The following is a 23,042-nucleotide window of genomic DNA, read 5'->3' as shown; positions in this document are numbered from 1 at the left end:
CAGAAAGCTGACAGTGCACCGAATTGGCGTTCCCAATATGTGCACCAGTGCTGGAGATATCAATGTCATGTTAATTTCAGCACAAACATCTCCTCAGTGTCAAAAGGCAGGCCTTACAGCTCAGCATCATTGACTATAGAAGAGTAAAAACTGCACAGTGTGAACTATAGACAAGCTGACTGATGTATATTTAAAAGCAAGGCGAGGAGTTTACTGACCCACACTACTTCAGAAACATATGCAATTTCAGAAGAACCACCATGATCTCATATAGAGGCAAAGATTCTTGTTGAAATGCCCAATCAAACTATCAAAAGTTGTGGATGATTGAGCTCCCCATACTGTTGGTAAGCCTACACTGGAAGGACATCTGCAAGACCTCTTGGCTTCTATAGGCATTTGCACTAGACGCTGTTCCTTTCTGCTGATGAATCCTTTGAGAATGCTTGTGGCCAAGTTCTTTAAGCTGTTCTACTCCTGCGATAGCTTTTCTGGGGCAGAATCAGGTTTTCCCTTGTAACTTGCAGGGTAAAGTGTTGGTTTGTGGAGCGGTGCTTTGATTCCACACTGTACAAGAATGTTGCTGGCTGCCCAGGGACTATGCAAAAACAAGCTATGATGAAAGCTGTCACACAGTCATCACTCCTCTTGTATGGTGGTTGTAGGCAGTAGGATAGGGTTAGAATAAGTGGGTACCATGCCATCTACTTAGGGAAAAGCTCATGAGTCTGGGCATGTTGACTGTCAGCCATGATCCCTCCAGACTTTGCTGTGGGATTTCTCAAGTCTTCTAACAATTATGCATTTAAGAATTAAACGTCACCAATGCTTTTGTACTCTCTACTGCTCAAAGTATCTACATAAACCTCAACAGGTGTCAAAATGTTATGTTAGAACAAGCTATACCAGTTTTGATTTAGATTAATACCGGTAAATACAGTAGAAAATTATGTTTTTTATATTTAAAAGATCCAGATATTTAGCACAACATTTATGTTTTGGCTAATCTGTTATGTGCATGTTAAATAAAGACGCAGACTTCACAGACAACATCCAAAAATCCAATTTAATAGGGGAGTTTAAGTTAACTTATGCATATTGTCATGACACCTTGGTAGTTATAAAACAGGACAACTGGTTTCCGAGATCTCAATTTTTGTATTTTCAGTTTAAAAGTCTGTACAGAAAGAAACCACTAAACACAGACATATTTACAAACAGCGGGAGCAAATAAAAATAATTATTGTTTTTGTATCCCAAATAAAAAATACAATTATGAAAATATAGGCTAAGTTTTTGTTTCACCGTACTCTGCTTGATCAAACGGTAAGGCTTCCATGGCAATTCTAGTTTACTAAAGCTCATCACGATCTCTTTTTAGTATAGTGTATCTATATTCACTTGGGGCCAGTTTTTGGAAAGAACTCTCAGGAGGACTACTTGCCACATCTTGAATTTGCTGGGGAGGGAAAAAAAAGTCAGGTCAATAAATATACAGGTTTCAAATTAAATCAAATCTAGAAAGTATTAGTTTATATCAAAGATGATCAGTAATGTGTCCATTAAACTGCTATGTATTGGGTGCACGCTACAGTAAGTTACTGTCTTTCAGATCTCATTCACAGCACATACAGCATCTACAACATGAATAAGGAAACAATCCACAACACTTTGTATAGAATTTTAACACTTTGCTGACTTTCATAATTTTGGATTTAAAATAAAGGAGCCTTATATAGAAGAAAAAAAAAAAAAAAAAAAAAAAAGAATGTGGCAGTGGCATCCACAGTAAGTCATTTAACTAACACATGTACATATTGATCCTTAAGAATAAGCCTTGTGCTATAGATATCCTGTGAGTGGGTACAATGGGAACAGAATACCAACAGTTCCTGGAATGTTCTCTTTAAAGCTAACATTCATACTTCTGCTATATTTTTATACTACAACTATTTCTTTGACCTTTTTTCACTATTAGCACACAGCTCTATCATAATTGTTTGCATTTTGTTTTTACAGCGTTCAGGCAAATGGCTGTCATACAAAAGGACCGCCAAGTTTCATTCTGGAGGATGGTGATCCACCCCAAAATGGGGATCCAACAGCTATGGTGGCTGCCCAGCTCCATACTTAAAATACCCAACAGCTGCTGTACTGTCGAGAATGTGTTAAAAATTTTGCTCACGTCATTTTTAAATCAGTGCAGTAGTTAGTCTGTCTCAAAAAAAAACCAAAACTTATGATCGGTAATTAGTTAGGAGTCCATAGGAATAGACCAAAATGGAACTAAACATGGTGTCTAATACCATGTTTTTCTTCAATTCTGTCAATACCCAGGCATGCATACACAGGACCAATTCATGGCTATACCATTTTACTGGGGGAAGAATTTTAAATGTGTGCATGTTTGTTAGAGAATTGGATGATATTCCGTTCTATAGACAAATTAATAAACTGTATACAATTTGAACCTTAGGCACATTGCTTAAGGGGATAGTAAATCCTCTCTTATGTCTTAAGATACCTCTGTTTCTATAGAGGGTGGCATCCAAAAAGGTTAAACAGACTCAGTCTGTATTTTGCCTCTTGTGGCTGGTGCAGCAGAGTGTTAACTGTATGGTAAAGGTTACAACTGTTACAGATGACACCAGCTCAGACTGAGCCAATGCAATCCCCATGCTATAGTGGTACAGCATTTTGTATTACCCACTAACACAATAGACCATCATGGGGTGGAAACAGGGTATAAAGAGTTTTGCTAGGTCCAATCCATTTCATGAAAAATCTGGGATGCAATTAGGCAGCTTTTATTACAGCAATTTATTCTAAAGTTCTACATACCTGTCCTGGAGCAACATCAGTAGGGTCAGGACCATGGTGAAATTCTCTATGCAATTTTCCAGAATGTAAGTCTAAAACAAACTGTTTTAGTTTACCAGGAACTCTGAAAAAAATTGTTAAATATTAAGTCTTACAATAAAGTTCACACAATGTTAATATCCAAGCAATAATGGTAATATTTAATCTGTGTCAACAAAGTTAGCAAGCTAGTAATTCAGAATTTCTTCAAGGAATTGGGAAGGGGAAATGGAGGATATTGTAAAACCTACAAACATTCAGTTGTACTTCTACAATACAAAATGCTCTCAATACTATAAGCACAACTTACATGTACCCTACCCTCAAGGTAGGGTACATGCGCTAGGGGCAAAATCCTCTTATTCACTAGTGCAGTCTTACGTGTTTTCCTTACCTAGAACTAATGAACTAATATATATTAGTTCATTAGTTCTAGGTAAGGAAAACACGTAAGACTGCACTAGTGAATAAGAGGATTTTGCCCCTAGCGCCACCTATTGGAGGTTTATTACTCTAATGAGATGTAAGCTGACAGATTTAAAATGAATAAAATTAATAAGAAGAGAGGCAAGTCATGGCTTACATCACACAAGCACCTACACTAGTACTGTAGCCGATAATAAAAGCTGTCCAATGCTTTCAAATAAGATCAATATCTAACATGATTATCTAGCCATATAACAATTAATAACAATGCCAGTTATGAGCAGAGTAATACAATGCATGGACAAATCAATCTGACCTAATGATGACGGAATGACAGCTACGACTTCCAACCTTCATCTCCTACATTTACTAATAGATGATGATGAATAATGTGGTGCATCTAGAATGTTTAATCCAAGTTTATACTACCATTTCTTGGCACATTTTATGCCATAGATTACCGATAACCACAATAGCATTGGTGGACAGTAAAAACCACTATGATTTTGTGCACATAGCCTAAGACAAAAGCAGATTTACGGATTCTCAAAAACGTATCCATGTTGTATTAGCAGATCACTTGCAATTATGGAATTTTTTTCTCTAGCCCCAACTGTTCCTGAGCAATAAGTGCAGTTAGTTTTGGTACCTGAGGTGCCATTTAAGCTCTGTAAAATCAGAAGGGCAGTGTCGGGGAGGGAGCGTGAATCAGAAACAGCCAGTGTCAGAGCTCAGAATCACACCCCTTGCCTGTTCCTGCCTGGCAGAATCTTTCTGATATTAGATAGCCCAATAGAATATTAGGTAATAAAACGAACTGCAATGATTGCTTGGGAATGGTGGGGCTAGACACAAAAAAAAAATAAAAAATAAAAATCTAGAATTAGTAGGACAGCAGTTAATGGATTTAAAGAGCTGAATTTGTTGGAAAAGTGGTGAAAGGTCCTTTTTAAACACATGGATTCAAATCACTTGCTTCTCAACACAGGCGGTTCACTCTCTGCTCTTAGATAATCGCCCCCAACTTCTTCCCATTTCTTCCCCTCACTGCATTTATTGACATCTCTGACTGTCTGGCAGGAAAATTACAGTCCCTAAAACACTTTACAGGTAGCTTTCAGAATAAAACATTGATTTTCATGAAAATGGGACTTCAGGGCATAATAAAGACATCTTTGGAAAGTGTAGACACAGCCCTACAAGGTACTGTCTTCGTCAGATACAGAATTTTCTTGCTGACAGACTCCTTTCAAATTCCTCTTCACTTTCTGCCACCTGAACTTAACGTTACAGTGCAACTGATTTTTCGTTTAGATTTTAGTTGCAAAATTCTGTGTCATTCGGAAGTGCAAAATGTGGGATGAACAAAAAGTCTTAATTAAAGGGGATCCAATCATTGGAATCCCATTTTTTCGCCTCAACAAGTAGGAATAGCCTTAAGAAAAGCCATTTTTCTCCTACTTTTAGACGTTTTCTCCTCGCTGCCGTTTGCATACAGAAAAAAACTGGGATTTCTACCAAACGAGTTCTCTCGCAGCACTGGGGGCGTCACCAATGCTGCAAGAGAACTAGTCAGCGACGCTTCTATCTTTGAAACACCTCTCTCTCCGCTTCAACCTTCTAGGCATGCGCAGTCAGCTCTGCCTGAAGCCTGATGGCAGAGCCGACTGCACATTCCCATAGTCTTTTTTTTTTTATGGCCACTTGCGCGAGCATACTGCGCATGTGCAGCATGCTTGTGTAGTTCTACGGAGTACAGAGCATACTCAGTATCTCTGTACCGGCATCCAACACTTATTTACATTGGACTGCTACAGAATGGAACCATCACATCTTTAGCTAAGATACAGGATTTGTTTAAGATCCAACAGTGGAAGGCTTTGGAGGATACAGGCCTTGTTGTGAGCACTTCAATGTGGAGCAAACCATTGCTGCAGCTACAGGGGAGATCCTCAAATGACAGCGTCATCCCTAGTAGTGACAAGCAATACGTAACATCCTGCAGCCACATATGTTGTCTCTAATGGTAGGGCTTCCAACTACCATTTTTCAGTAGGATACTGCTTGGCCACAAATCCCAAGTGTTACCAGAAATGTCTCTACTATATTGGAACAATTACTTGGCCTATCTGATCATCAGATTTAATCACCAATCAAGCATTTATATGTGTAGTGTGTACAGGTCCAGCTACAACACCTCTGGGCAAATGTGCCGCAGGATACCATACAGATCCATTAGGTCTCCGTGTGTAACTGCATGTCATCCTGTATCTAAGCTACAAGTGGTCTAACAGGTTCAACATCTCATAGCATTCACAACAACTGGGTGCATTTTTTTTTTTCTTGTAAAAGATTACATTTAATGTGAAAATGGAAAGAAGTTATTTAAAATGTAACAAATCTGTTTCAAAATAGGATAAGATAAAAGATACTTACGACAGATCTTTAAAATCTGAAAACACATACATGTGTCTAAAGCTATCAATGGCTATTACTGGGCAATCTGCAGGAGTTTTCTGAATGTGCAGAAGAGGGTGTCTGAATTTATCACAGTCAGCATGAAGAAAATTGATTGTTCCTGTATTAAAAAAAAAAAATTAAATAAAAATTGTTTTACTCATAGGAAAGATACACAAAACCTGTATAAGATTATAAAATAAGTTATAAAGGAAAAAAATAGTCATTGCACTTCTGTATACGCATGGCTATGTTGTCAAAATTTTACTTAAAAATGAAAACTGCACAATAAAGACTTCGTATAAAAAGTCATAAACCGAACATACCCTTTTCACTAATTAGCTGACGAGCTACTTCTTGTTGGAACTTTTCTAAACTTTCCATATCATCTTTCATATGGAAAAGAATGAGGAATGGAAGACCCTCCTCTGTCAGCTCCTGAAACAAAATTGCAGGGAACACACTGTAAGAAGTCAGGCTATAAGAAAAAAAAAAATATAAAATGATACATAAAGTTGAAATATTAGCAAACATTTTCCTTAATTAAACCCTACTGTTTACCCTATTAGTCACAAGGTTACAACAATGACACCATTCACACAATATGGTGGCAGTATGCCCGGACACAGGCCTCCACAACTGAAGCCACTGCACCACACCTGTCTGCGTTGTCTCCAAAATGTACTTAAAGGGCGTCAGGCGAATCCAAATGTCAATAACAGAGACTTGTAGGGGCAGAAACATACATCAGCAATGAAGCCCAATTTGCCTACTGACAGCCTTGATGTCACCAGAGCCTGAAAATTTCATTTCCGGTTTAGAATTGGCTTGGGAGGCATTTTAGGACTGACCATTTTCTTTATATATTTTAAGATATTATCTAATAAATGTACAAAACACATTCAAGTTCCTGTGAAAAAAATAAGACAACTAAATAAAAATTGCAAAGTGAGAAAGATAAAGTCGGGTAGAAAAAGTTTAATTTTTACCTCTCCGTTCTCAAATGTTATTTCCCGCACAAGAGGTACACATTTATCTTGTGTCCACGCAAAAGCCAAATCAAAGTTTGTGAGTGATCCCAAATACACCATATCTGGAGAATTTTCCTTTATGAAGAAATAAAAACAAAGTTTAGGTATTTTTAATTTTACATCCATGTGCATCATAATGTTATATATTTTATATAACTTTGTAGAAATTAGCATGAAAAATACAAAACACATTGCTTATCGTAGTATAGTAACATTTTAAAAATAGAACTGATTCGTAATAGTCGCTGAAAACTGTCGATCAGTAAGGGGGTGTTAATGCTACTGTTGGATGTCCGTTCCAATCGTGTCCTACACAAGCGCGCGCGCGTGTGTGTGTGTGTGTGTGTGTGTGTGTGTGTGTGTGTGTGTGTGTGTGTGTGTGTGTGTGTGTGTGTGTGTGTGTGTTCTTCACCGTCAGAAGGGATTTCCTGTCAGGCTAGCTGGGAATGACCCTCCTGACAATACTGTCTGTAACACTATATTGTCGTTCCTCACCGCTGACTACATCGCACTGTGCTATAATGTGTCCGTTTTTTTTTAAACTAATCCATTTAATGTATTAGTTAAAAATCTGATATATTAGCATCATTTCGTGTCAGTTACTGTCCATTTTTAACAGTAATAGACTGTATAATGAATGCACATTAGCCATAGACATTAATGTTTATTGACAAAAAAAAAAAAAAAAAGCCATCCGTTCATCACTGTGTCATTGAACGGACACAAGTCCTGCACCCCACGCTGTTGTGGCTGCAAAAAAAGAAAACCACAACATGTGACGATTTGGTGTAAACAGAGAAAAGATATATCCCATATATAACCCCTAAGGGTCTGTTCACAGCAGAAAAAGAGGAAATTCCTCTTCATTTTCCGCAATCTGTATTGTTGCACAGGCTAGCATGACAAGATGCCGATGTATTGCAGCATCCTCCTCCTGATTAGGCCCATTAAATCCTAATCCGGAGGGAGTCTCGAGCTGCAGACTCCACAGCAAGATAGAGCAGGACGCTTCTTTTTAACGCATCCTGCTGCAATCTCTGCCTCCCATTCAAAACCGCAACAGCTGGATATGGAAGGAATCTGCTCCAGATTCGGGAGTGGAATCTGCCCCCCAAATCTGTGGCAAATGCCTTCATGTGAACTGACCTTAAGAGAACGCTGGCAATTAATATCTCTCCTCCATTCACATTTCACTAATCAGGGAACGTTATGTACTGAGGCTGATCAGAACTAAATGTCAACAATAGATACTTTAAGTAAATAAAGTTTATGAAGCTCAAACTAGCCAAAAGGAAATATGGTATACAATGCATTTCATAAATCACACAAAAAGCTCCTGAATGGAATAAACTAAAATCAGACTTACTCCTATGGGCCTGTAGATAACATTGTCTCCACTAAACCTTTCTGGCTTCGACAACTCTCTAAAAAGAAGGGACGGGGGAAAGAGAAAAAAAATAAAATTTGTTCATAAGTTAGCATGGATAATAAATATTAATCTACACATTTCATCCATCTATATATTACACACAAATATATGTATATCACTTACCCCAAAGCAGCAAGAAACGTGCAATCGTCGTGCAAAATGTTTGCTACTTTTGCAAATGTTCGATAGTTGTCTGACTCGCTGGTTTCAAAAAAGCCAATTATTGTTCTTTTACTGCGCTGTAATAGAACACAAGATTAAGTAACAGTAATTTGCACAGAAAACATAGTAAGAGTATCAGATAAACTACACCCTCTCTAGCTGAACACCTCTTGGGGCTCATTTGATAGTTTTCCACGTTGTTTTAATGGCCAGCACCTAGCCTCATAGACTAATGGATTTAGTCCCACAACTGTTATTTTATTTTAATAGACCATGTGCCCAATCGGAAAAAAAAAAAAAAAAAAAAAAAAAAAAAACACATGAAATACCCCTCAGGTGTGCACAAACCCATGAAAAATGTACTTTCACAACTGCATGTAATGGTGTGCTGTGTAAATGTTGCCTTACATATAGAAATATTCTCAATATAAGGAAAAAAAAATAAAAATTCTACAATCTTTGTAAACAATATGTCAAGAGTTGTATAAAAAAAAAAAAAAAAAAAAAAAAAAAAAAAAAAACATGCAGAAGGGGCATTTCTGCTTAAAAATATTTTGAAAATCATAATTTGCATATTCTATGCGATTATCTAGCCATAGGCCTAATCATTTATTTTTCTGCTTTAACCATTATATCCCAGCAGTAGGTGATCGGATACATCTGCTAGACGTCTTTGATTTGTTCTGAAGCAAAATTAGCACTGCATACATTATAAGATAAAATCTTCAATATCATGGGACACGTTGCTTATACTAAAACAAATAGAAGAGGTTATTACAAAGTGTCAGGAGGGGTAGTCAATGTTCACTGAACAAATTTACAGTATCACAGTAATGCAATCTATAACATCATTACCAACACTATGACTGCTCAAGTCATTCAAAAGGCTAAGAGGAGTGGCAATCTGATCACTAAAAGTACCCAGTTCATGGTTTCAGGACTCCCACTTAGATAGCTCAGGTAGATACTCGTTGTGAAGGGGAGGAGAGTGATCACACACACACACACACTTTTTAAATACAGGACAAGTGGAACTTCTTGGTCCTCACAACCACACCTGGCATTAGTACCCCAACTACAGCCTGCTACAGACATTGACTGTGTTGGATGTCACCCATAAGGACTTCTCTGCAACCCCAAATTTTCAGTCTTCAACCGTCTGGTAATACGACAAATAGTTCTAATAAATGCCCCCCATATAAAATGCATAGAAACTAAAAGTGTGAAATAGGGGGAACTGTGGATTCCAGCTCCAGTAATGCAAACTTCGATATTGGAGAAAAGACATTAATGCTTCTTTGCAGTTCCCATTCTACAGGAACAACTACACCTTGCCTTTTCAAAATCTTGTAGAACAGGATTTTAGCAACAAGCCAACTAAAACCTTGGTGTGTCAAGTCTCCAGCTCATACACTCTCACCTTGAATATTACAAAATGATCTACTCCGGATCCTCCAAACACATTTTTGCACTTTCAATGCAATTACACAGGACGGAACATTTCCCTTGGCGCCACTAGGAAAGTACCTAGTACAATGTGCAAATTTTCACCCCATTTCACTGAAAATACCCCAGAGTATAATAGCAGCCCGTGAGTGGTCCACTATGTGGCATAGTATTGTGTGGAGGAGAAATTATACTGTCTGGAGACCGCTGTGTACAGTTTATATCCAGTTGGGGTCCCCTCTGGGAAGACCTCCTCCGTGCGGTTGTTTATAATGTTATACACACACATCTGCATTGACAAATTGGAGTCGCCATAGCCACTCATTTCTTCTTGTCTGCCCCCATTCATGTGTATTTTGCCGTCCCCCCCACCTTTCTATATTCTGCCATTGAATTAAATTTCCTCCCAATGGGTTTTATGGATTTTTGTTATCACAACATACTTAATGGTATTTTAATAGATATTAATAGGTTTGCAGAGCTATTGTCTGCAGGGTGGAGCTTGTTTAATTTCACACTGTAGTCATAGTAGATTTGCACCTTCCATTCATTTCTTTGTTAGGAAATGCTGACCAAACTGCCTTTTGCAACCAGTGTGACATCATTTACTGAGTTGTGTAAAGGCAGTTTCCACAAAACTGGTTTAGCTGGTTTTCAAAATTTTATACTGGCTTGAATGTACCAACCCAGTCTTACACTGGATTTACTAAACTTGTTTCAAAGGTTGTTCTGGCTATATGATACATGTATGATGTTCAAAAGGGACAGTTTTGTACATCAGATTGTTTAAGTAGACAGATGCCCTCATGTGCTTCCTAAATGTAAGTGGAAATTAAAAAAAAAAATAATAATAATAATAATAATAATAATAATAATAATAATAATAATAATAATGGGGTGGAAAGGTGTAAGTGGTTACTTGGAATCTTTAACAAAAAGGGTGAACAAGGGTAAATATATATAGACCCTGAAAGACATCTGAAACTATAATGCGGTATATGACATCCTTTATGTCCAGTAAACTGTGAGGTGCGGTCTCCAGAGACTGGATTATTCCATCACATCCCACAGATGCTTGGCCAGTCTGAATTCTGTTGAATTTAGAGGTCCCTGTAGTACATTCAGATGGGAAATTACATTTCATTACAGTTTCCATTTGTTTCAGATGGCTGTCTGGATCATTGTGAATCTGTGAGCCCATGCTTTCCTGACCTATATGGCCTAACAAATCTATAGGAGGCACTGAACGGATTTTTTTTTTTTAACCTTACTAAATTTACTGTAATAGTCCTATCTATGCTGGATTATCACACAAATTGTAATTTGGAAACACAGGCCTTAAAATTGCATGTGGAAAACATTAAATTATAATTACTGAAGGTAAAAGCAGATTAAAACCTTTAGCAAAATACTCACATCAATAGTTTTCAGCTCTTCAAGATCTCCAACGGTATGTATTGGATCACTTTTTTGTTGCCTAATGTAGTCTGCAATTGCGTTTACTGAGCGTTGACCTCTATACTCTCTTTTCATCATCATTCCATTTCGAAACAGTTTTAAAGTGGGATACTTGCTTATCCGATATCTTTGGGCTATGTCAGCTATATAAGAGGAATAGAATTAGAAAAGTTGCAAATATATAAAATACACTCAGATCTGACATACATTGTAAAAATACTTAAAGCTTTAAAAAAAAAAAAACACACACACACACACACACACACACACCAGAAGTAATGATTTTTCACCATCTCACCTACTTCAAAATAGTACCAGTAAAAAGCATGTTTCACTGCAAGAATATAAACCCTCAACTAACACGGTCAACCCAAAAATAAAAATGTTACGACTCTCAGAAGATGGCGATGAAAATATTGTTTTATGTCCTTAAGGCTAAGGTCCCTATAAAACGCTGCGGGAAAAACCGCGGCAGAAACGCATTGCTGTTCTTCCTGCAGCACTTTGAACAGATAGTTCGCAGAGTTTTCCTCCGCAGACTTTGTTACAATTATATCTACAGGAAAAAAGCCGGCATTTCCGTAGTTTTTTTCCGCAAGTTTTTTTTTTTTTTTTTTTTTTTTTTTTTATTCCACCCATAAAGTGTTAATATAATTTATTCAATAAGTTCTAGGCACCCAAACAAATGGAGACAAAAAATAAAAAATAGAAAATAGAGAATTATGTAATGTAATATAAATAAATATACTGAGAACTTAAATCTGTAACTTACAATGTTGATCACAGTCCACTCTTGCAAACACAACTTTATTTTTATCTGGATATTCTTCTTTAATGATATTTGAAGCTTCCTCAAATATAGGGTGCAGCATTTGACTGAATCTGCACCTATAATGAAAAATAAAACCACAATCTCAGTTTAATGTACAGAAAAAAAACTAAATTAAGTTTAAATTAAAACCACAGATATTTCTTCATCCAAAAACTACAAAAGACTAAAGCAAATGCAAATAATTTTCTAGCAAATCTTCACAATTATGCAATGTTCACACAGAGTATTTTGTCAATAAAAATTAATCTAGGAATGCTGCAGGATTTCAACTATGCAGCACGCCCTATCAGTTTCCTGAGGACTTCAACTGAGTGACAAATCAAATTTCAATATGGATTTTATAGCCAGTTCTATAGCATTTTCTGTATGATAGGTGCATGGCTTGCCCCAGACCTCATGCAGAGGGGCAGAAGACTGTAAAACAACTCATTAAAAGGTGGCTGTCCAGAAATTACAATTCTTGGCTAGGAGGCGGGGAAAAGTAATAAACCACACACTTGCCTGTGCATCAGCTGTCTGTCACTGCCCAGGGCTTGTTCCAGCGAAAGGCCTCGCTGCCACTGATTGGCGTCAGCGGTCACAGGGAAGGACTGCAACGTCACTGGTGACGTCCTAGGTCTTTTCCTGACCACTGAGGCCACTAGTCTAAGCAGTCATGTATAGTGAGGACTTCCGTTAAGCACCGTAGAACGGTGGCGGACATGGGAGGGCCGGGGAGAGGCAAGAAGTGAGGGTTTTTTTGTCTAATCTTTCCTGGCCTCCTGGTCCATTACTAGGAATTAGTAATTCCTAAACATTCCCTTTGCGTTTGGGACAAATTGAGTCCTATATGTAAACATGAAAAAACAGGCAATACAATGAAATATACTGAACTGCAAGGTTACCCTAGGCTAAGATGGTATAAATAATGCCCCTATTTGATTTAATTTGTGGCAATCTTACTGTAAAACAACAAACAGATGCTTGATCTGAAGTAAGCAATATGGACAAGACACATTGGATAGTACCATGTGTGGCTAGGAATCACAAAATGCAGCACATTCCCAAAGCTGGGAAAATAAACTAGTGATATATGGCAGCCCAGAGGTGGTACAAGGGAGAGAGGAGTCTAAAAGTGAATATTAAAAATTTATATTTTCTTGTGCCATTTTGATAAATCTCATATAACTTACAAAATTCAGTTGTCTGCTGCATCCTATTACAGTTTCTTCACTTGTACTCAATAGATACTTGGTAGCTATAAGTTATTGAGCAACCTAACATTGGTGCATTATTCTCCCCACTTATTGCAAAGTCTATAGAAAGTTTACTGAAGTTTCTGCAGCTGACTCCTACTATAAGTGGGATTTCCAGAAGTTCACACAAATGATGCAGAAATATCTCTTTTCACATACATGAATAAGTTTTGTTATAGAAATTTCTGCATCAAATCACCAGATGTGAACAGATCACAAAACAGAAACCAGTAACTCTTGTCTACCAAAATTATTTCGCTTTTTACTTTCTAATGCACAGTTTCAATTAAGTTTAAAAACTGAAAATAAAGAGAAAATAAAGGGAAGATGTAAATTGAGAAACATACCAGTCGGCATAAAAATTAACTAAAGCGACGTCTGCATTACCTGTAGTAAGCAAGAAAAAACACTTAGAAATTAAACTGAAGTTACATAACATGCACATTTATTCTAAGCATTCATCTACTCAGAAAACCACAGAACTTATCGAGTCTACGGACAAAGCTGCACCTGCTTTTACCTAAAGTTCCTCCAGGAAGAAATAGTTTATTAATCTTTCTGACAGAAAAGTCTGCCAGCTAAAACTTGAAAGATTCTGAGAAGTCCAAAATTCATCCCAAGCCAATGATAGTGCTTTGCAGGGTCATTTAATAGGAGACAAACATGATGAAGCAATGGAGAGAGCTTTATCAGATTTTCCTATGGACAGCAGAGATATCAGGACAAAAAGGTAGACACTGGACGCAAATTCCAGAGAACTCGAGCATTTGCAAGTGCCTATGGGCAAATTTACCAAACCTGGCCCACACCGGTGCAGTGGTAGGCTGATATATAGAAAAAGTTTATCACTGCAATGGATCATTGGTTTGTGAACACAAAGCTACGCTGGTTTACCCATTTTTTTTGGTTCAATATATTGTCCGAAAGACCATCCCCTCAACATTTATAATGGTCTACTATTGTCACAGTATCTTTCCATATTCTGCTTTTCAAGTAATTCAATAAATTATATGATCACAACGCGACTTCTTTATCTCTAGAATGGGTTGCTATGCAAACAGGAGGTCTCTCTCTGTTGCCTGCAGAGGATTTGAGGATTGTTGCCTCCCGTCTCCTCTACTGCCTGTCATATAATCTATTAGGTATAGCCAAACAATCTCACATATTGCCTAGAATTTCTCCATCCAGAGTCAGGTCATCATGTCTCCAGTACCTTGTTAGTGTTATAAGCAGACCTTTCTGCAGCTTCAAAAGGGTCATTGGCGACTTTATTCTCTCATTCCAATGCTCTAGAAGGTCAATTTACTATAGGTTTAATGTTTTTAAACATAGCTGGGCTTTTTGGGGGGTTTTTTTGCATCAAAGTGTTTAGGACTCTATCAAACTTCTGCAGGATCATTGCAGAAGTCAGTAAAAAAAAACAAAAAACCCACTCACACGAAACAACCTGTCCTGCCAACCAAAACTGCTGTGCAATGGTTTTAGAAGAGTAGAATAAATAAATAATAAATAATACTTACCTAAAATGTCATCTATATTGCCACTTTCTAAACTTACAATGTCACCTTTTGCTGGAGTGCAAGCCCATGCTGCCTGGAGAAAAAAAAAAAAAAAAAAGTTATGAACTGAAATGTTAGATATCCATTAAACTGTCTAACCTAGAGAAAATCATACCCTCTCCATCTGTGCCATATTTCTTATCAATCTCCAAAAATGAATTTGAGGGACGCATAATACAGGTAGATTTTTACCCATAATAAGGGATACTTGCGAAGCAAAATGCAGAATACGTCTCTAGCGATATCCATTACACATTAAAATAATAGTAATAACGATTATCACTGGAGATGAACGTATAGCTTGCTACAACTTTTTATAGGGGAATAGAACATTTTTATGTAAACTATTTAATTTGCATGCACATAATTGTTTGCCACACTTCTGCATTTTTTAACACCTGCAAATAAATTTGAAAAAAAAAAAATTGTAACACTAATTTATATATATATAATATATATATATATATACACATATACACACACACACACAAAAATGGCCAAGACTGCACGGTCCAGTATGAACAGGTGCTCACTGCGAAGCAATATACAAAAATTGCACGGCACTCTGCACACAGCACTAAGGCATATGCTATATAATATAGAGAAATATTTTATATGATATGTATGAACTCCTCACATACCACAGTTTTTCGGAAAGTACATAGTTTGCAGAAAGGAGTTGCTTCAGCATGTACTTTAGTAGCAAATTTGAATTTTGCCAAAAATTTATGAACTCAGCACGTTGAACTCTAATTTTTAAGAGGTTTGGTGCATATATTTATTATTTTTTTGGTTTGGTTACCACTTTTAGCAACTAATATACATTTATTTGCTTTTTTTTTTTTTTTTTTTTTTTTAATTATTCACTTTAAATCTAAATTGCATGAAGGTGGCTGTTCGTATACAGTACCAAGTGGCATTCTGACAATGCTGCAAGTGTCTACTTTAAGAAAATATATAGGTATGGGGGAAGTTGGATGATTTTTTTAATGTTGCAATTTAAGTTTGATTTGTCCATCTCAAAATTGCTCCAACTACTGGAGGTGCAAAATTTCCAGAGACCTTTGGCAGTGAAAGAGTTAAGAGAGGCTTAAGGCTACAGAATGCAGACACATTTATCATTGTGACATTTCTATAAAACATCAACTTGCAGAGTTTGTTAAATTTTTGACTATTTAACTTCACTAATTAAATCAGAAAAAAAAAAAAAAAAAAAAAAAAAAAAAAAAAGGATTAATCCTCTGAAAAAATTCATCTAAACTCATGTTAACTAACGTCTTTGGCACACCTAATAGCAAACTACATCCAAGTTGTCAATTATGAATTATTTATGCCTGAAAATCATTTTTAAAATTTTCTATAATCCAGATTGACACACTCTTCAACCCATGGATTTAACCCTATGGGATTCACAAAATGCTTTCATCACTTGGGTACTGTAGGCACTCTTCATTTCCAATCTGTAATTGAGTTTTAATTTGAATAACGCTGACAGGCAAGAGGAAACACATTAATAAGGATCACAGCTTTAGCCTTCTGGGATGAACATCACCAGTCAGTCTTAAGTTTATTTATATACATAATTCTACAGACACAATATTAGATTTCACCAGAATTTGCAAACATTTCACATGTTCTACCATTTCATTGAAAAAGCCTTCGAGAGATCCATGCAGATCGTCAAGATATTCATGTATCTGCCATTTGCTAATTACAGTTGACATGTATATCATTGACACAAACACACTATGCCACTTAAACTTTAATAAAAAAAAAGAAAACAAAAAACACACAGTGAAACCTCTTTAGGAAGATCACCACCTACTTAAAAAATAAAATTGGATTTTTGCACTTTCCATAAAATAGCTTTCTCATAATATTCATTGAGGAACAAAGCACCATGGGTATAGGCGCTGCCACTAAGAGGCTGACAGTATGAAATAAAAAAATGTTGACTACTGGGATACAACCTCTCCACAGATACTATGTAACTATGAAAACAAGTGAACACAGTAGTAGTGACGATCCGTTTCCGGAACTGGGGAAACGGGATTGTCACAGTATCATCTGAATATGTCCCCAGGGATATGGGTAACTACACATTTTTGATAATCAATGTTATTTAGAAAGTGGGGGAGGGGGGTAAATTGGTGTAGGGAGGGGGACTGCAGCAGCTGTTGGAAAATTTCAAAAATTAAAATGGTCGGAGTTTTGGGGTGCAGTAGATGCTGGGAAAGGGGAGGGGGTGTTTTGGTTGTCTGTCTGCCCCTTCCCTGAGCTTACGGACTGTTTTATTTTTTTTCCCCTCCACTTGGAATTCAGCCTGACGGAATATAGGGTATCTGCAGTGCTCCTATTAACCCCTTCCCGACAGAACAGGAGCACCGCAGGTGCCCTATATTCAGTAGACAGGGGACTTACCGTATGCGTTTCATAGTATTTTCTACTTTTATTTGTGTATATATATTTATTCATTTTTTTTCCCCTTCACTATTTTATGGGAGATTCTATACATTACTATTGCTTGACTCAAGTATAAGCTGGAGGGGGGGGGGACTTTTTCAGCAGAAAAACTGTGCTGAAAAACTCTGCCTATACTCGAGTATATATGGTACTTAAATAGTCCCGCCCTTGCTTTTATTTCACGACCGGCTGGTTGCAGCACAGTCATCTGCAACTGGCCTTAAGCCAACCATTTTCAGCAGTTTGTCTTGGACAGGTCTGTGACAGGGACATCCTGCAATGGACTAAATCCACGTGGCCTTGAAGGGAATGAATCACTAGAAAGTTACTGTTTAGCAAATTTTAGGAACTTTTGGGTCCTTTAAAATAAAATTAAAAAAAACACTCCCATTGACTTTAATGGGTTCCGTTTTCCACACGGAACCCATTAAAATCAATGGGGTTTTTTTCCCCATTGATTTCAATGGGTTCCGTGCGGAAAAAAGAACCCATTGAAGTCAATGGGAGTGGGTTTTTTAATTTTATTTTAAAGGACCCAAAAGTTCGATTCTGACACAGAGTCCGCAGCAGAATCAGCACAAACTTCCTCCGTTTGAATGCACCCTTAGAGTAAAGAATAAAAGTGCACAGCTAGCCGTACACACGAGCACTTCCCATTCACTTCAATGGGAGCGCTCGTAGTGAAAAAAAGCAGCCCATTCATTTCTATGGGGAGCGCTCGTATGCCGCCTCCCAAAGAAATGAATGGGAACTGCTTTATACGCCGCTGATTCTCAACGTGTTTTACGTTCAGAATAAGCTGGCGTATACTCAGTGTGAACTTACCCCAAGTCTGTTAAGATGGACTTCACCCAACTACTGAAGAACACCAAGTGATAGCCACTTTTGGTAACACCTACTTCCAAATCAACAACATACAGTACACAATAGCCATGTTATAGAGAAGCTGTCACCATGTACAAAACACTAAATTACATTATTTGTTTGCCACTGTGCCCATGATAGATTTGGTGCTGGTTGTTTTAAAAATCCTTCCTCCAGATTTGGCCCCTGGTAAGGTTATATGTGAATTAGCTCTGATTCTCCAAGTGGGCGGTTTGTCTCAGACAATAGAAGGTTAACACCCACTCGGACAATCAGTGCCAATTCACACATGGCCCTTGGAAGGAAGACACCAAATAAACCTGTATTTGGGTAAACCGACTTAAAGTTCCTGCCATGTTAAATTGGTATTTCATCTTATGTTATCGCATAGCATTATGCCAGACACCATGATATGAGGGCTTCTAACCGCTAAGACCTCCAATGATCTTGAAAATGAATGAACAAAGATCCCTTTGGCAATTTTTATGTATAGTAGTGCCAGAGAAGCTGCTGCACACCATGTACCATAAGAGTTGCTGGGCATGCCCTGTTCACAGGGTACACTCAGACATGTATGAATTCTACACTACAGATCTGCAACCCATTGTCAGCTCTTGCAAGCAGGGCGTCTATGATTTGTTAATCATTATGGTACACTATAGTGTCTGGTGTTTTCTGCTCATGTATCCTTTGATTTGTAATATGTTGGCACTATATATAAATAATTATGTATAGATGAGCTTTTAGAAACTGCATCTACATACTGTATATCAGAAGTTTTCCATAACTTGTTCATTCTATTGCGGCAGATTTTCACCAGCTTTATCTCTTCACTCTTCTCTTCTGACTTCAGGGTGAAGTCAGCAGTGGTCTGCAGCACAATCAGAATGTAGGAAATGCAGATTTTGTTGTAAAACCACTGCAGATTCACAGAGGAAAAATTCTACCATGCATGAACTTGGCCTAAGGGATTGAGCACAGAGACACGTCTACACAGTGTGCAGTGCTTCCGCGAGGCAACTTATTTGGTTTGATGAAGCATGTTGCCATTTTGTTTCTCAGGTGCATACTGTGACCTGGCTCAGGCTGGTCCACAAGGGAACAAGTGACTCCCCTGGCTCAGGGTAACTAGTGAGCCCCTTTCTTTGCAAGAGTGATACCTGCATATAGGTAGTATACTGCATGTCACATGGCCTGTACACCCATATAATAAACTGGTTAGAATATTTAGACTACAGATAGATAGATAAATAGACATTGGATGGCTGAGATGAAATTTAGGCACAGAGGCAGGTTGACCACTATTGTTCCTCCTGGGCCTCATCTCCTTTCTTGTAAGGGCCCCTTCACACGAATTATATGCTCTTATACGCGCCTACCACATTGAAAGCAATACGGCAAAAAAGCAGCCCATTCATTTCTATGGGGAGCGCATGTATGCCGGCTCCCATAGAAAGCAATGGGATCTGTTTTAGCGCCGCTGATTCGGAACCTGTTACCGTTCAGAATCAGCCAGCGTATCCTCCGTGTGAAGGGGCCTTTACTGTAGGGCCTCTATCACCAATCATCATGCTCATAGAGCTAAGCCTGGTTCAAACCTGTGTTCAGTATTACGTTTGCAGAGACCACCTGGAGACTCTCAGAACGCATTAAAAAGCGGTTAGCAGAGAAACCACACGGACCCCATATATTATAATGGGTTCTGTGTATTTTGCACAGGAATCATGTGGAGAGAAAAGTGCTGCTTGAAGTACTTTCCTCATGCATGATTCCTGCAGATACCACACGGACCCCATTATAGTCTATGGGGTCCGTGTGGCTTCTATGCTAGCCACTTTATAATGCATTCAGTATTGCGTTTGGGGGGGGGGGGGTCCCCAAGTGGACTCCTCTAATGGAATACCAAATGCAGATGTGAACCAGGCCATAAACAGCCCTAGTCTAAGTCAAGAGTGAGTCAGCCTACTGAAGGGGCCACAGCTTGGAAACAGTCTAATGTAAATAGATATGGGCAGCACAGTTTGCACTGGAATCCCAGGTTCAAGTTTGACTAAGGACATCATCTGCAGAGAATGTGTATGGTCTCCCTGTCTTCATGTGGGTTTCCTCCCACACTCTAAAGACAGACTGATAGGGAATGTAGATTGTGAGCTCTATATGGACGAGTGACAATTTGTAATTTGCTGCAGAATATGCTGGCTCTATACAAATAAGCAAAATGAATACATAACACTGAAGAAATAAAGTGAGTCAGCGCATACCTAGGAATTTGCAAATGAGACGCAGTTATTTGCATTCGGCTGTATAGTGGGCTCCCAGAATGAATTGTACCGGAGGGCCCTAGGCACCCCAATCCATAACAGATTGTACCTCCATATGAAGTCAGAGGAGACGGGGCACAGGCAGACGTACAAGCCACAAGAGAACAGACGGTGCCAGCACTGTGCCCAGGGGACCCTGGAAAATGAGGACCACTTCCTGCTACAGTGCACCAAATACTCAGCTGTGAGGGCCATCTACTTCCAAAGACTCTCTGCCCACATCCCGGATTTCAAATCTGTAGATGGGAAGAGGAAACTCTACATCCTACTGGGAGAAAAGGAGTCCAGAGTAGAGATCGCCGCCCAATAAGTGTCCACCTGCCATTACTGCCCCTTCTAATCGCCCATCCACCTCTGTACGTCCTAACCGAACACCACCACCCCACCCCCCCATACCCACCACCCTCTTTGCTTTGGCAACACCAAACGTATATTCAGACGTGCCAATAAAGATTTTTTATTTGATTTGTGTGACTAAACACGGAGTCCTATACACATGGAGGTGCAGATACTACATAATATGTATCTTCTGCGTATCATAAGGAGTTTATTTTACATTCTACCTTTGTTTCGGCTGCCCACCACACATGCCGCCCTACTAAAATAATTGTACTGCCTTTGATCTATTTATAGGGTCACACCCTATATGTCTTACATACAGGCCCTATACATTTAGCAATCTGCATGTAATCTTCCAATGCTCTGGGACAGTAAGAGTCCTGGCATTCAGCTGAATGGACAGGGGGACAAATGGCTGAACCAATGGTCAATGGGATGGAATGAACGAGAAGTTTCTAGCCTTCAGTATATTAGACAGGCAGTAACCCAGTATAGCCGCAGCCGCCCTGCTCTGCCCACACTCAGCACTACCCGAGCACAGAGCCGGTGCACACACAGTTCCGGGTTATCAGCCAATCACACGCAGACACAACACAAGACTCAAAGAACCGGCCTGTGGTTGGAGCAATGGAGGGAACTACTGTAATGTGAGACTAGAGGACCGGGCGATGCTGTGGGCCCGGGCTGTCTAGCTCTGATTTCAGCCATAAGATCCCACTGTATACGGGGCAGTAACAACCCACAGCAGCAAGCCCTGCAGCCAGAGAGGAGTGAGGGCTGCAGTAGCCCCAGTGCAGTGCAGTGCTGGGTGTGTAGTCAGGCTACACTGGAATGGGGAATGGACGCAGTCACACTAGCTGACAGGAGCAGGAACCGCACAGCTCTGACATAACTGCTGAAAATGAGGTCAAGGCTCCGGCCACTTACCAGGAGAACTAGAACACAGGCTGGGTCAGTGAGAGGCAGGAAGATGGCGTGTCTCATGGTCAGCGTGCCCGAAGAAGTGGCCAAGGCTCTGCAGTTCACACACTTGACACCATAGATTTCTCCAGCCTGCTAGATCGGTCACGGCCAGTTCCTATTGAGCTGAAGGATCTTGATGACATCATGGTCACGTGACAAGCTTGTGGGTGACGCCGCTTCCACTCTTGCCCGCCCATTTTTGAACAAGCAGTGTTTAGGGTTTGTAAGGTGTGTAGTGCGAGCGCCTGCTACTCATTCATGGTGATTCCTCAAGGAGGTCCACTAACCATGGCTACAGCCTTAATACTCATTCATGGTAATTCCTCAAGGAGGTCCACTAACCATGGCTACAGCCTTAATACTCATTCATGGTAATTCCTCAAGGAGGTCCACTAACCATGGCTACAGCCTTAATACTCATTCATGGTAATTCCTCAAGGAGGTCCACTAACCATGGCTACAGCCTTAATACTCCTTCATGGTAATGGTGTATTCCTCAAGGAGGTCCACTAACCATGGCTACATCCTTAATACTCCTTCATGGTAATGGTGTATTCCTCAAGGAGGTCCACTAACCATGGCTACATCCTTAATATTCCTTCATGGTAATCGTGTATTCCTCAAGGAGGTCCACTGACCATGGCTACATCCTTAATACTCATTCATGGTGGTGGTGTATTCCTCAAGGAGGTCCACTAGCTCTATCAGTAATACTCATTCACATGTCTACTTGCATTATAGTTTACAACATTGCATTGGGTATTTTTTTAATACAGATTATTGCAGATTATTTAATAAAAAATGCCCTGGAATTCTGGTGTATTATGCAAAAAAAAAACAACTGCCCATCATGTTTCATACTTTACCTTGGAAGTGTTTTAGGCTGAGTTCAGACGGTTTTTTGGTCGGAGGCCGCCTCAGATTCTGGACCAAAAAAACGGTAGCCGCACCGGCATCCAGTTGCGGATTAGGCCCAAATGAATGGCCTAGTCGGGAGGGAGTGTCTTCAGGGAGACGTCCGAGGCTGAACTGGCCGCAGCATCCACTTGAAGAATGAGCGTGTCGCTTCTTTTTTCCGGGAGCCGCAACAAACCGCTCACAGAAAAAAGAACTGACTGGCTCCCATTGATATCAATGGGAGACGTTTTTTTGGTCAGGATTTTGAAGTGGATTCCGCCTCAAATCCCTGACTGAAAAA

At 39.1% G+C, this 23,042-nt stretch overlaps 1 protein-coding gene across 1 annotated transcript; it reads right to left on the bottom strand.

Annotated features, from left to right (window-relative positions):
- Positions 1–1,047: 1,047 nt before the first annotated feature.
- Positions 1,048–21,986, bottom strand: ERP44 (endoplasmic reticulum protein 44). Its single transcript, XM_075271145.1, has 12 exons — positions 21,809–21,986; positions 14,856–14,928; positions 13,683–13,722; positions 12,041–12,156; positions 11,227–11,411; positions 8,326–8,441; positions 8,140–8,197; positions 6,732–6,848; positions 6,069–6,180; positions 5,722–5,863; positions 2,842–2,944; positions 1,048–1,459 (listed from the first exon to the last, which is right to left on the bottom strand). Exons 1-12 carry the CDS (start codon positions 21,863–21,865, stop codon positions 1,355–1,357), a joined length of 1,224 nt encoding a protein of 407 aa, XP_075127246.1. The 5' UTR covers positions 21,866–21,986; the 3' UTR covers positions 1,048–1,354.
- Positions 21,987–23,042: the final 1,056 nt, after the last annotated feature.

The sequence above is a fragment of the Leptodactylus fuscus genome, chromosome 4, assembly GCF_031893055.1.
Source record: "Leptodactylus fuscus isolate aLepFus1 chromosome 4, aLepFus1.hap2, whole genome shotgun sequence".
Classification (NCBI taxonomy): domain Eukaryota; kingdom Metazoa; phylum Chordata; class Amphibia; order Anura; family Leptodactylidae; genus Leptodactylus; species Leptodactylus fuscus.
The sequence above is the reverse complement of the archived record's forward strand: the minus strand, read 5'-3'. Positions and strand labels throughout refer to the sequence as shown.

What these genes read in the sequence shown, in the direction of transcription:
- ERP44 (XM_075271145.1), bottom strand. Translation starts at nt 21,865, where the DNA reads ATGAGACACGCCATCTTCCTGCCTCTCACTGACCCAGCCTGTGTTCTA. An exon ending in AGTGGACTGTGATCAACATT is followed by an intron (nt 11,412 to 12,040) that starts GTAAGTTACAGA and finishes CCTCTTATATAG; the next exon opens with CTGACATAGCCCAAAGATAT. An exon ending in TCAGATTTTAAAGATCTGTC is followed by an intron (nt 2,945 to 5,721) that starts GTAAGTATCTTT and finishes AATTTTTTTCAG; the next exon opens with AGTTCCTGGTAAACTAAAAC.